Source organism: Jaculus jaculus, chromosome 9 (assembly GCF_020740685.1).
Source record: "Jaculus jaculus isolate mJacJac1 chromosome 9, mJacJac1.mat.Y.cur, whole genome shotgun sequence".
In the NCBI taxonomy this organism is placed as follows: Eukaryota; Metazoa; Chordata; class Mammalia; order Rodentia; family Dipodidae; genus Jaculus; species Jaculus jaculus.
In genome coordinates, this window is record NC_059110.1 from 8,636,681 (window position 1) to 8,651,842 (window position 15,162).

A 15,162-nucleotide genomic window follows, 5' to 3' on the forward strand; every position below is an offset into this window, starting at 1 on the left:
TTCTAGGTATTGGTGGCCTGACACAACGGCCTCACTGAGAAACCCAACTGTCTGCCAGTCAGACATTCTCACCCTAGTCCATTTTGTCAAGGCTATTTTACTGAAAAACAAACCAGTTAGCAGATTATATAAAAGGAAAATGGACAAGAGAAGAAGCATGCTTCATAAACAGGAGTGGATAATGGCCTACACTATTATGCCAGAAAGGAATGAGCAGGTCATGTGGCCCTCAGGCAAAGACAAGCCCACTGGGAAGTGTGACTGATGAACAGGAAACAGCAGATGGTGGCATGTCTGGACAGTGAGGGAGGACAGTGCTACTTCAACCTGGACAACACAGTTAAGGTTAGAAAATCCAGGACACCATGGTCTCTGACTTGAAGAAAATAAGGAATGCATGCTAGAGGTATCAAGCACCTTAGAGTACACAGAAACGAGGGCCCTAAATCTCTCTCTCCTTCCTGCAGATTTGACAGATTATGGATGAACTGTTGAGGTGAGTGGATTTCCTTGAGCTGAGGCAGGAGATTCCCACAGAGTAGGACACTGTCTGGAGAAGGATCAAAGTACCGACAGGAAGTGTGCTCCAGGACAGGGCTGTGAGGGATCGGAGCACCGACAGGACTATGCTACAGCCAAGAAGACCTTCACCAGATGCTGAGATGTAGTACTAAGCTATTAGACTTCCCAATGTCCAGAAATATGTGCCAAATATACTTTTTTTCCTATAGATTATCAGGTCTCTCTCAAGTAATATGTTACAGCAACAGACAAAGTCAATTAGGATACACGTAAAAATTTAGCCTCAACTAGTCTCAGTGATCAGCAGAAAGACACACCTGCTTATGGATCAGTCCACTGAGCAAACACTTCTGAATACTGACTATGTTCCAAACAATGCCCTGAGTAGGTACACGACTGTGGACAGAGTCGTCGCTCCTGTAACCCTCAGACGCCGGGGCCTCCCCCGCAGCTTGGCCTCATCCTACTCCACTCGAGCTTCTTCCTGAGCTCACTGTGCTATGATTATGTCACTGCTAAAGGAAGTGTGAAATGTCTCTCTAATTATAACCCCCTGTGCTGCTTTTATTATTTCCTCTTGAGCTAGTCTTTCATGATTTCCCGTTCCTGGTCTCAGGTCACTAAGTCTACATCCATCTAGCCTCCACGCTAGGAGTACAGCATCCTCAGTCGTCAGGTCTCTGGGTCTGACCTAACTTTATACACCTGGACTCCTGTTAATGTAGATAAGACAGGGCAGCATTCTGTCTCACTTTCAAGTCACATTATCCACCTTGCACTTAGACCTCACCACAGCTCATTATCACTAAACCCCTGCACCATATTCCTCATGGCACTGCGCTCTGTGTCTGAAGAAGTCAGAAGCTAGCCTGAAACTGCTTCATCCCTTCTTTTCCTCAACAGTTTGGCTCTTGGTGCACTCTCTCTCCTGAACAACAGATCTGGCTCTGTGCTCTTCTGTTGCTTCTTTGTTTCTCCTTTTTGCCCCTAGATCTTATTATTTACTTATAAATATGGTCTTATCTTTCTATTTCAAGTCACCTCTTCATTTTCTTTAAAAAAAACACTGATTTGTGTGTGTGTGACGACACGTGAGTCTTGGTTCACAAGTGGAGATCTGAGGACAGCTGCAGAGTACTGGTCCCTCTCCTTCCACCTTATTTGGGACAGGATCTCTTGTGGTTTGCTTCTGGCTAGATATGGGTTCTGGGGATTCAACTCCTTTTGGCAGCACAACTTTAACCCTGAGACATCTCTCCAGCCCCTCTTTTCACTTTACCCATAGATCCTCTCAGCAGTTTACATAGCTGAAACTTAGATAGCTTCTGTCCGTTCTACTTTAGCATCACTTTGTGTCTCATTCTTTATTGTGGCTGTTGCAGCTGCATCTCCAGCATCTAGAACAACATGCACAACTCAGTAAAGACTGACTGACTGAAAACAAATCTTTCAGTGTGACTTCCATCTCTATTATTCCACCAAGACAACGCTGCTGACCTTCAAACCTCCGAATCCAATTTCGTCCTGTCTACATTCTACTGTTGTTCTCCTGGTTGACATCATTCTTTTAATGGTTCTTTATGACATTCTGCTTCTACCTCTTTCCTCCTGCTGCTTGCTAAATGAGGGTATCGCTTCTCTCTCTTAAGACATCTCATCTGCCCTTTCTCTCTCTTCACCTTGGCATTTAATCCAATCTCATCTCTCAAGAAATGGCCTCCTTGAAGATGGCCTGGATCTGTATCTTTAGCCCAATCTCTTTCTTGAGTTTTAGTCCCACATCCCCAACTGGCTTCTAATTATCTGTACCCACACATCTGGCTGGACTTGTGGCTAAATTAGCCTGCCTTCATGGGCACTTGTGGCAGTTTGCGTGTATGTCCCCCGCATAGACTCAGTATTTTATTAAAGCTTATAACTTGGGTCTCCAGCTGCTTGGCTGGGGGGGGTGTGTCACTGGCAGTAGATGTGAATTCCAGCTTCATGTATTCAGAAAGCTTCTGAGCTCTGGCTGTGCTTGGTGGTGTTTCTGGCTGTTTAGTGGTGTCTCTCTGCTTGGACTTATGAATGGGAGCCAGCTTCTTCTGACATTTGAAGACACTTCTCCTGGATCTGCACTCTTGAAATAAATCTCTTCCTTTCCTAAGGTGTGTGCTTGGTTTGGATGCTCATCCCAGCAACGTTGAAGTAACCACAAGAGTGCTGACGTCCTCCTCCTGTATGTCCAGGAGCCAAGGCTCCAGCATCTCTGACTATTACGGCCGCTGCTCTCCTCTGCCCTGCCTGCCCTTCCTCATCTCTCTGCCCAGGGCTATAGTCGCACATGTGGGTGATAGGGCTTTTTCTTGTTTACCAAACAAGAACTCATGGCATAGACATCCTGGCCCGTGATACTACCTGAATATGTCCCTCCTAAATGAAACCCAAGCCCCATTGTTCTTGTATTAAGAGGCAGAGCCTTTTGGGGGCTCCATCTCATGAATGGAATTGAGTGTCCTTATGAAATATTGAAGAGTACACTGATTGACATCAGCTAAGCAGGAGGATCAGGTTTTCAAAGCCAGCCTGGGCTACATGGTGAAGTCATGCTAGGCTATACAAGGAGACCCTATTTCAGAGAAACTGAGGTGATTCAAGTAGACTTAGCTGCTGGATGGTGTGGGCATGACCTGAAGAAGAGCCTGTCTATAAGGTACAACAGCCTGAGGGATGAACACATCATATGTGCAGTGCTGTGAGACAGCTAAGCTTGTGTGGCATCTGGATCTACAACAGGTCCTTTCCTGTGCTCTATGGCCCTGTGCACTGTGGCCCAGAAAAGCCAGAAGGTGGGATACCTCTGCTCCAGACCCTTACACAAAGCTGTAAGAGTAGCTGAAATTGCTCAATGAGACAAGAGGAGGGACGGGCAGAGCTGGAAAAAATACTCCCCTACCTCCTCACACTCCCACCAAGTGCTCTCTTTCTGTATACTATTTACCAGGAGCTTCTGTAGCACCTGGCAAATAGTTCTACTTGAAAACCTAAACTGCTTATGTACAATTGTTTTTAATATATAATACATATAATACATAGTTATTTAGCTATCTTCCTTAACTGGCTTCCAAGCTTGTGGGAGGCAAAGATTATGTCTCTTTCCTCAGCTCTTGAATACTGACACTTAAAAGCTCAGTACCAGTCACAGAGGAAGCTCTTAAAGTCTGCGTAGGATGCCTGGATATAAATGAGTGAACAAATATGCTTGTTTGCACAAAAGATACTACACTGTCCAAAGGCACACTTAAATCCTACAACTCAATAATTAAAAAATGGTAGCTTGACTCAAAAATGTGCAAAGGGCTGGAGCTGAGGAGCTGGCCTAGTGGAGTGCTCACCACCCAAACTTGACCCCCAAGCCCCACATAAAGCATAGGAAGTCAAAAGCCAGGGTCGGCTACCTCTAATCTCAGCACTCTGACACTATGGTGAGATGAAAGGAGGAGAAAGAATAATTTTCTGGAAGCTCATAGTGAGTGTGGCAAACAACAGCACAGCAAGATTCAGAGTGAGAAATCTTGCCTCAATGAGGGAACAGGCAAGGACCGATGGGAAAGTTGTCCTTGTTCATGTGCCCACATTCACATGAACACACACACACACACACACACACAGTAAAACATTTCTTTAAAATGAACAAAGGACTTGAACAGATACCCCTTTAAAAACACACGAATCACCAAGAAATGTTCAATCTCATCAGGGAAATACAAATCAGAACCACACTAAGATACAATCTCCTACCAAACAGAACAGCTGACATTTAAAAACACGCACCTCCAAAGAATGACAAGTGCTGGTGAGCACATGGAGAAGCTGGAACTCTGCAGCACTGCTGGGCATGCACAGAGAGGTAGCCACTATGGAAAGCAGCACGGTAAGGTCATCAGAAAACACTAAAATCAGGGTGACTAAGGCAAGGTGAGGTGTCTCATGCCTATAATTCCATTATTTAGGAGGCTAAGGCAGGTGGATCTCCATGAGCTCAAGGCCACCACAGTGAGTTCAGGATATCTCGGCTATACAGTGAGACCCTGTCTAAAAAAGAAATTAAATGCCGGGCATGGTGGCACACACCTTTAATCCCAGCACTTGGGAGGCAGAGGTAAGAGGATAGCCATGAGTTTGAGGCCACCCTGATACTACATAGTTACTTCCAGGTCAGCCTGGACCACAGTGAGACCCTACCTCCAAAAAACCAAAAAAATATATAAATAAGTAAAAAGAATAATCACATGGTCCATAATTTTACTTCTGGGTACACAGCCAAAATAATTAAAAAAGGATTGCAAAGAGAAATTGTATTTGCACATCCATGTTCATAAAAGCATTATTTATAATAGCCAAAAGTGGAAGGAACCCAAGCATCATGGGGAAATGAAAGGTAAACCAAGTGTGCCATCTTCATACGATGGAATAGTATTTAACTGTAAAACGGAAGGAGGTTTGGACATATGCTATAGCACAGATGGACCCCAACGGCATCAATACTACACAAAATAAGCCAGTAATGACTCCACTTACATGAGGTATGTATGGAGAGAAAATTGTGGCTGCCACGGGTTAGAGGAGTGGAAACTTCTGTTAGTATAATCCCTTTCCACCAAGAGGAGGAAGACAGAATCCCTAGACTCTGTGCAAAGGACCCGTAAGATCCCAAACCCTTGTCTTACGGGTTTAGCTTTCACATGCCCCCACCCCCTTCTCCTGTGTCTCAGCAGTTATACGTAAGCACAGGGTCTAAGATCTCCCTTGAGATCTACCTGAGAGTTTTATTTCTTTCTACTGGTTTCTTCCCATGTCTACTGGAGGTTTATAGGTTGTGTTAAGTTTGTCTTTCTCTTGTTAATATGCCTTCTGTTACTGAAAATCTTAGTTAAGAACTTGCAAAAATGATCTGTTCTCCCTTACATGTGATTAAGTGAAGATCCAGCACCCACTGACCTGAATCTACTGCACAGCCTGGATCAACCCCAGTGCATTGTGCCTACTTACAAGCTACTCATTTGATTTTGAAATGGGAATAGAATCAATCTTTTAGTTAAAAAGAACCCATTTCCCCTTATCTCTCATGGTTTATATATCATAATTCAGTTAAGTAAAAAAAATGAAAACTCACCAAAGGCAATTACAATGTGAATAAACTGGTAGCATTTCTTGATTGTGCTTACCTGTACCAGTGTGTCCAGTGTGAAGATGTGCTCCCCTCGAACGTTGTAGAACTTCACCATGGCACTCTTCAGAAGGGGCCCATTGGGCAGCTCGCTAAGCTGGGTCTGCCTCTCCATCCCAGCAACCGCCAGCAAGTCTCCCTGCGTGCACCACTGGGCCACCACCTCTGAAACCAAACAAAAGGACTGGTCAGCTTGAGAACACAGCCTTTCACTTGCCACTCAGCCATGTTGCTATGTGTCTTTAGTTGTTCAAAATGCAGACGTCCTAAACCATTCCTCTTTTTCTCACGAGGATCTTGATAGCACATTTCTCTGAAGGCAGTACAGACACTGCAAAAACAGGAGCTTGCTGCATGGGTGGGGACTGTACTCCTCCCTGAAACAAACTAAGTCAAGAAGAAGACCAAACCTGAGAAAGCTGGCATGTTAAAGCTCGGTGTGGTAGCACAAACGTATAATCCCAGCTACTTTGGTGGTTAAGGCAGAAGGATGGCAAGTTTGAGGCTAGCCTGGGCTCTGTGACAAAACTTCATTTTAAATAAGAAAATAAACAATGTTGGCATGTTAAGCCTCTACTGCCAGTACCACCTTCATCATCAAGTTGTGGTACCTCTTTTAGATAATATAGTGAGATCTGCAACTGTGTGTCATGTCACACAAGTACTTTCTCACTGCTGTGTCCTTCACTCCCACAGAGGCTCAAAGAATTTGTCAAAGCTCAATGTAAAAAGCAAATCAGGGCTGGAGAGGTGGCTTAGTGGTTAAGCGCTTGCCTGTGAAGCCTGAGGACCCCAGTTCGAGGCTTGATTCCCCAGGACCCACGTTAGCCAGGTGCCACAAGGGGGCGCACGCATCTCAAGTGCGTTTGCAGTGGCTGGAGGCCCTGGCACACCCATTTTTTTTCTCCTTCTCTGCCTCTTTCTCTCTCTCTGTCACTCTCAAATAAATAAACAAAAAAAATTTTAAAAAAAAAAGCAAAGCAAATCAAAAGCAAAGGTCCAAGTTTATTCATTTGGTATCTGGCACCATTGGGTCCATCAAGTTCAGATAGTGGGCAGACGTGCGTGTGAGAGTGCCAGCTTCTACCTGACACTTGATGATGTGGGAGCTTAGAATAGAGCACGTGAGTCATGCTGGCTGGTCGGTAGTCTTATCAAAGAAATTCTCATACTGGAGATGAGAGACCTACCTACAGGCCAACCCCTGCCCAACAGATGGCTATTAAATCATTTGTCTTATTTCAAATGGACAATTACTTATCTCTTGCTAGTAAAAAAAAAAAAAAATTGAAAAGCTATTAGTACTAATAAGATGGAAAGCATTTCTTTTTCTCCCTCAGGACCCTAAAGCCACCACTGGCTGCACAGCGGTCTGTGAAGAGTATTGCAAGGCGCCGCTTCGCAGGGCAGGGCTGAACTCAGCAAAGGGGTACTGCCATGAAAGGCTCCGTTCAGAGTCCAAGGCCAGAGACCAGCTCCCAAGCCAGCTTGGGTCACATATGCCCACAACTCCTTCTCATGCACGCACTGGGAGGAGTCCCACGCTAATGCCAGTGCATTCTCAGGTTCTTTTACTTCCCCTGCAAACTAGAGAGCATTCCCTAAGACAGGGAAATTTTCACTGAGGTAGCCATGGAACAGGAACCAGGAGACAGAGGACTGAGCTGAACAGTTACTAACAGCCTCCAAGTAACTGAAATCATGCAAGTATCAGATGAGTTACATACAAACCAGAAGACAAAAAAATAAGTAATATCCTGATGAATCAAGTAAATCATGTAATGAGTAAGATTTTCATGGTGACAGGAGGGAACTACAGGACTTACGCACATTCAACATTCAAACGTGCTCTGGATGCTCGATGGCAGATCATCTACAAAGGAGCCTGCTCATGATCATGAAACTGAAATGACCTTCTCTGGACAGCACCAGGCACATGAAGAAGCCAGAAGGAAAAGCAGGTCACCATCATGGTCACAACCAAGCAGTAGCCAGGCAGAATCTTCTGGATGGAAGCCTGACTATGATGTACAAGTAAAGACGACAGCTCTGCATTTCCAAGGCTCCTTGTTGGACCTGTCTTCGGTTGTGGGTAAGGGAGTAACTATACCATTCTTTTCTTTTCATATGTATGTAAGGCACATGTGTGCAGGTTTCTGTGTGTGTATAACCCTTGGTGCTATATGGTTTCTACTTCCATTGCTTTCTCCATAGTGACTGGGGCGGGGTCTCTCAATGAACCCAGAGCTAGCTAGCTTGTCCCAGGGGTATTCTGTCTCTGCCTGCTGAGCTCTGGGATTATAAACACATCACTACACATATTCGCACGGCTGGTGGGGGGTCTGAATCGGTCCTCATACTTGCAGGACAAGAGTTTTATCCATTGGGCTCTTTTACCTCTTCAGTTCTTTATGTTCTTCCTTTTTATTTTCCTTTCCCCTTTTTGCGATAGGGTTTCACTTTAGCCCTGCAATTTACTATGTAACCTCAGGGTGGCCTCAAACTCACAGCGATCCTGCTACCTCTGCCTACGAAGTGCTGGATTTAGAGGAGTGAACCACCACACCCGGCCTTCCTTTTTTTTTTTTTTTTTTTTTTTTTTTAAAGGTTCTTTGAGTTTGATACAAACTGGTTTTACACAGTGAAAGTAGGCTGCTGCTTGCACCACTGGCTGGACACATGATGCCTTCAGATTGCTCAGAGCCCAGCCAAACACACACTGAGCGCTCCCAGGGATGTGTCTGCTGGGAGGGGACAGTGAGTTCCAGGACTTATCAGCAAAGCCTCTGGCATTTCTTTCATGTAGGTTAAGTCATACTGGAAGTCACCATCCACAAGGCAAGTCATTCTTCTAAAAATAATTGGCTTGCATTGCTCCCCCAACAATGACTGGCTGCTGTTCTCATAAGTCCTAACCCACAACTACATGGCAGATACCAGCAGTCCCACTAAGGAGGGCCTCAGTGGAGTGGGGGCAGGGAGGAGGGAAGTGATGGTACCAACACATGATGTGGCAATACAAAGTTTCTACTTAATAATGGGAAAAAAACAAAAACCTCCATCCGAATCTGTCACTTCCTGTTCTGGTGCTAACTGTAATTGTTCAGTGTCAACCAAGGGTAATGACTCTCTATAAGGGCTTAGTTCCTGGGGTTGAAATTTAAAATTCTCCTAAGTTAGTGGGGAACCCAAGTAAAACAGCTATTCATTCAACTTCCAGATAAAGAAGAGAAGGAAACAGAAGCCTATCCAAACTTTTCTAACTCAGAAATTTTGTGTAAATTCTGCTTGGTTTACTTTTAAAATAATCCTCAATACTTCTGCCTAAGATTACTATAATAATTGCTTAAATCTCTTGATGTTTTATTTAGAAAATAATAAAGAAGGAGTCAAAACTACCTTCTGTGGACTGTCCCCAATGCATCATCTACTTTTCTCAGTCATTTTGGGGATGTGGGCATTTGGGCCTCTTAAGTGTTTTACACAAAGATTCAACAGGTTTATACTGTTTTCTTTTAGCCTAGCAATCTTATGGATTTTTTTTGATAAAACTCTGGAGGGTGAAAAGTTATTATATAATCAGCCATATGGAAGCCTGGTTCTTTCTTGTTAACAGAAGTCCCTACTGTCAAAAAGAGGCAGGCAAGAGTGGAACTCAAACACCATGTGTACCAGAGCACCAGCTGGGAGTCTAGGGTCAACAGTCTTCTGTTCCTTAGTTTTCTATGGTCTCCAGTCACCTTTTTATTAGCCAGTAGATACATCTGTGTGTGTGTGTGTATGCATGTCAATGTTGAGTGAGAAAAAACAAGAGAGCACGATAAAGGAAGGAAAACTAATCAGCAAAATGCAAGAAGGTAAAGTCATACAGAGCATTTTCTTTTAGAAAAAGAAAATTTTTAGAAAGGTTTTTAGGGGCTGGAGATATGGCTTAGCAGTTAAGGTACTTCCCTGCAAAGCCTAAGGACCCAGATTGGATTCCCCAGGACCCATGTAAGCCAGATGCACAAGGTGGTACATGCATCTAGATTTCATTTGCAGTGGCTGGAGGCCCTGGCATGCCCATTCTCTCTCTCTCAAATAAGTAAATAAATAAAAACAAAAAAAGAGCCTGTGTTGAATGTGGACATTGCCAACAAACCTGCATGAGCCCAGCCACAGGAGACACAGAGCCACCACTCAAAACTCCTTGACTCTCAGAGCTCAATGAAAGGACAAGGATGTAACCCTGCAAAACACACACACACACACACACACACACACACACACACACACACACACACACAGAGAGAGAGAGAGAGAGAGAGAGAGAGACAGAGGCAGAGACAGAGTGAGAGAGGGGGTGATGTTTCTGTTTCATGGCACATGTGGGATATAAGAAGTGACCACCACTAGAGGGATGTACTGTCTGAATTAGAGAACATCTGAACTCGTGACTCAGTTATGTTTCCTCAAGAAAGAATAAAAGTCACACTAAAGGGTAAAACCCACAATGGACTGAACCCATTTCCTACTCATTGTGTGTTGAGCATAAATCCCAAGGCTGAGCTACTCAGTAGACTGCCCCAAGGCAAGGCTCCCTAAACAGCTGCAAAGTGAAATCAGATCTCCACCCCTGTGCCACCCCCTACCCTGAATGTGCAACAAAACCAGCAATGTAACAGGTGGTGTGGAGGACGGTCACGGGGGCCAGGGACAATCTGGACTTCTAAGTTCTACACATGACAATGACACAAATTACAGTGCTGATGATCAACTAAAGGGCACCATGAGTCATCTTTCTTTCCTGGGAATGTTCTCTAAGGCAAGGGGACATAGACCTCATCCTTTCAACCTTCCGCATAAGGCCCTGAAGAAACAAGATTGTTTCTTCATAGAACCCACCGGCAGCATCATGATGTCAGCAGTAATCTTGAATTACAAGACCAGAACATTCCCAATATCTCTGTCCACTGATTTTTCCCTCGTCATAACAGCATTTCATAACATTTATAAGGAAGTCATCGGCACTCAATTGCTACCTTTCCTGTCTGTGACAGAGTTTGGAACCGCTATAAGCCTTTCAAGGTAACTTTACTGCACAATGACCAGTCCTTTAATAAGCTGGCCAGACTCCTAAAATTGCAGGGTCTTCTGGGTAAAGAACAACTTATGCACCATCAGCTGTCTCACAAGTGGCAGGTATTGCTATCCATCTGAGTATATAAGCCCAATGTAAGAACTCTGCAACTCCGTCATTCTTGTCAAAGTGAAGAAAGGAGCAGATTAACATTAGAGACAGTGTTGGGGAGCCCTGCCTGAGATCAAAGGTATGGACTTGTCAGGGAGGCAGAGGAGCCTTTTGCCAATGGACTCCATTCAGCCCAGAAGAGGTCACCACAGAGGACAGGAACCGATAGTCCCAGGGGGACAGCACCAGCTTGGAAAGCAGATTTTCACAAGGGTGACCTGGGGCTGGAGCAGAGCACGGGTCATACCTTTCAGCCCTGAGCGGATGACTGTAGGAGACAAGTCATCGTAGTTGCTCATTAAGCTGATGTCTCCAGAGGTGAAGCTGACAGTGAGCAGAGGCTTGATGTTCTGCACAGGGATAGGGTAGGCTGCAGGACCATCTGTGGAGACACAAGGGCCAAGTGAAAAGCAGACAAGGCGTGCGCACCCCCTCCAGGTGCCCGAGGCTGCACTCTTGCGTGGTGCCCTAAACACTGCCTACAAACACAGATCCCATGCTGGACAGGGATGTCACCAAACGAAGTAGGCACTGTGTCACTCAGGAGTCACACAACAGGGGTCCAGTGGAGGATCCTGGAATGAGGAGCAGAATGCTGGACAGACAGCCCCAGAGACAACTTAGTGGTGGTAAGAATATGTATAAAAAGTTTATTAACTTTATGTTAATGTGTTGTGTTTCTAGTGACATATAAATATAAATTATTTTAATGTCATAGAACATAAATGATGGTAGAGAGATAAAAATGTTTTCTTAATTCTGGGCCAGTGTACAAAGCAAAGCTGCTTTTCAAGCCCAACACTCTTCTATGGGATGCTGCAGACCATGAGCAACCACAGTGACCATTAGTTCCCTCTTAATGATGCTTGAGCCCCAAGAGACATGCCAACTGAAGGCTGAGGCTAGGGCTACCTGGAGCTCATAAACCACTGTGCTACGTCCACAGCACATGGCCAGCACACAGAAATCACTCCTTGGAAAGTTCCAAGAGTTCCCATGGTAGACATGAACTGGCTTTCCCAGGTGGTGGTTGAGAAAGTCAAATTCCTGGGTGGCCAGGGCTCCTCACATGCTTGTGCAGGTGCCACAGTCACGCTCAGTTCTCTCCAGCAGTCATCCAGGATGGCATGCCTGATGTCCTCTCTCAGGGAAACCCCACATCGCTCTCCTTTATTTCACTTAAGACACCGCACCACACCATCTCGGTGTCGAGTCCTGTGACGTCTGAAGATAAACACCTCTTCTCTCCTAATGAGTCCCACTGCTTCTGAGAACAGGTGGTCAGAGGAGCCCCAGGATGGACTGCTGCCTCACATCAACTCTGCACTTGTTTTGTAACCTTGGTCTCTGCACCCCATTTCTTCTCCTAACAAAACAGGACTGAATAAATCTGTGTTCTCCTTACTAACTAGGACTTCAGTTTTAAAATATGCTGAGTGCATTTTATAGACACCAACTGTATCACTCTGAGGCTGTAGAAATATGACCAACATTTTGCTCTAGGTTGCTGTCCTATTACGGAAGGGGTGGTTACTTCCCAAATGGATTTATGGATGCTAGGAACACCCTCCCTCCTAAGACTCACTGCTCCCGAAACCCTTTTGCCAATGTCAATTTTTTTCACATGGGACAGACTCCTCCTCACACATACACCTGCTGCTGGAAAGCTTAAGATGTCGCAGTCCCTGGCAGGAGGGAGAAAATAAGCAGAAGCAGACAGAGATGAGTTTACACTGTCCCCTGCTCCAGCCCTTCACAGAGAACATGCCACTGCATGACAAGAAAGCTCAGACAACATCCAGTGCATGCCTTCAACTCAAGGGTCCACCAGTGTGAACATATCTATCTCAGTCTAGACAGAAGCCTGCAGCTGTGTGACTCCTTTTAAGCAAGAAGCCATTCCTCTCCACCTTGTCATAATGCATGTTTCTTTCTTCTTCTTTTTTTTTTAAAAGAGGATTCAGGGATAAGACATTGGTGAAGGGTCAATGCCTGCAGCAGGTCAATGCTGAGCTGACACTGGTGAAGGTTAGTAGGACATCAAAGGCTTCCTTTCCTTTGTTTTGGTCTCTTCCCTTCTCATGGGTCAAGCATTACCAGGGATGAAGGAGGCAAGAGTCTGAAACGATCCCATCAAGGGTATCTAAGAGTTCACAGGGGACACTGGCTTTTTGTGAGCTGAGAACAGAGTGCCAGCTCCAGGTGCTGGCCTTCAGAATGTCACAACTAATCCTTTTCTCATGCAACCAAAGCTGCTGGCTTTAAAACCACTAGGGATTCAGCTACAGCACATGTGAAGTTATATTCATAGTGCAGAATTTTTCATCTCCAGCACCCTTTATTCTTGTTAAGCAGTAAAGACCCACGATGCCTTTGGGATACAGAAGAGCTGTATGCCTCAATTCACAAGGCTGTGTACTAACCACTATGCGATCAGATATGTCTGATTTCATGCCTAGGAAAACCCAAGCCCTTAGAGTGCAATCAACTTCACATGAATGTGTAGGAAGGAGAAGACAACCACAGGAGAGACTCACCATTCCCACCTGCTCGCCAGTTAAAGAACACTTCCCAGTAAGTTAGAGAGGTCTGCTGTGGTGAACTCCTGTCCCTCCTTCTCTAAACAAGGTCACACTATCTTTCCATATTCTTCTGCCCCCTCTGCCAGTAGCAATGAAAGTGAGGGCCAGCGAGGTGGCTACCTTGGGGAGGGGAGTAGTCATCAGAGTCTGTGTCGCTCTCGCTGCTATCCTCCACCAGGAAGATGGGGTAGTTCCAGGACATGCTGAGGATGCCGTCGGACTCGTGCAGGAGGACGTGGGCCAGCATCCTGCCGTGGCAGTCCATGACGATCACCTGCCCGTCTGCTGTGCCAAACAGCACCTACAACCAAGACCAGACTCTTGACCAAGTGGGAGTAATCCTAGGTCTCAATTTGTTTCAGGAAGACAAAAAGTATTTACAATAAAAAACAAACAACTAAAAAACCGAGAGGTATTTCTGCAAGAATTTTTGTTCCTCTAATATTGAAATATGATTAATAGCATAATAAATGTATTAGGTTGTTGGACATTTCCAAAGAATACCAGGAAAATCCGTTTTGCTCTTGCTATTTTTGGTTTGGTTTTGTTTTTTGAGGTAGGGTTTCACTCTAGTCCAGGATGAGCAGGAGCTCACTCTGCAGCCCCTGGCTGGCCTCGAACCCACAGCGATGCTCCTGCCTCTGTGCCTCCATATCTGGCTTTGCTTTGGGATTAGTGTGTTTGCGTTTTTGGCTAAAGGAAAGGGTTTAAAAAAGTCAAAAATCAACATTCATTTACTTTCCAGGAAAATGCAGCAAAAATTTATTGTTATACTTTTTTGTAATTTAGAGACAATGTTTATATCTGACCAAAGAGAAAATACGTTTGGTCAAATATTATCAAATAATATTTGGAAAACCAAGATCCTGCTGAAATAATGTTTAATTTTTTTAGTAAACACAAAACACAATGGGTTTCATTATAACGTTTTTTATATTATTGTACTTTACAGAAATAATTTGAGGGGGTGCCCCCAGTTCATGCACAGGCACAGGGCGGGAGGGAGGAGGGCTCATTTCAACCCTGCTCCCAGATGCCCCACCCTGCGTTGTGAGCTCACCACTCCCAGTCTGAGGTTCCCATGGGCCACCACCACAGCAGCAGCAGCAGAAGCTCTGAGTGGCAGAGGGGGGAGTGGGTTGGGCCCCCAGGGATGGGGGACCTGGGTGCCATTGGCAAGGTGACGAGAGTCTCCACCTGCCGGGCAGACCCTTTCCACGTCCCACTCAGCTTGGTGCCCACACCTTGGTCCGCTCTGTGAAAGCCAGAAATGATTTTAATTCTAACACTTAATGTCTAATGTTAATTAATAATTAATACAATGATGCAAGAATGGTATTAGCATATTCACTTAGTGCTTACTTTGTGCTAAACATGATGCTACCAGCCTTACCTCATCATCAAATCACAGCAGGTGCTGGGCCACGCTGCAGTGGACCTGAGATGGGTTGGGTCTGATGCCTCAGTATGCTGAGGGCTATTTTGGAGAACTTTTCTTGATTCTCCAGCTCACAGGAGCACACACACAGGTGCTGGGTATGGGAAAGGGGATGCAGGCAGGGATGCACCTGGCATTTAACAGACTCTCAGGGAAGGGTCTGTGGGTCTTAGTCTCTCCC

The 15,162-nt window shown here is 45.1% G+C and overlaps 1 protein-coding gene across 2 annotated transcripts in view; it reads right to left on the reverse strand.

Moving 5' to 3' along the window:
• Tulp4 (TUB like protein 4) overlaps positions 1-15,162 on the reverse strand; it is a 198,858-nt gene that overhangs the window by 33,711 nt on the left and 149,985 nt on the right. For both annotated transcript variants that reach the window (XM_045158536.1, XM_045158535.1), the window contains exons 5-7: positions 13,664-13,844; positions 11,209-11,343; positions 5,730-5,896 (exon numbers count right to left, since the gene is read on the reverse strand). In XM_045158536.1, the coding sequence (XP_045014471.1) occupies positions 5,730-5,896; positions 11,209-11,343; positions 13,664-13,844 (483 nt within the window). The remainder of the gene's footprint in view (positions 1-5,729; positions 5,897-11,208; positions 11,344-13,663; positions 13,845-15,162) is intronic.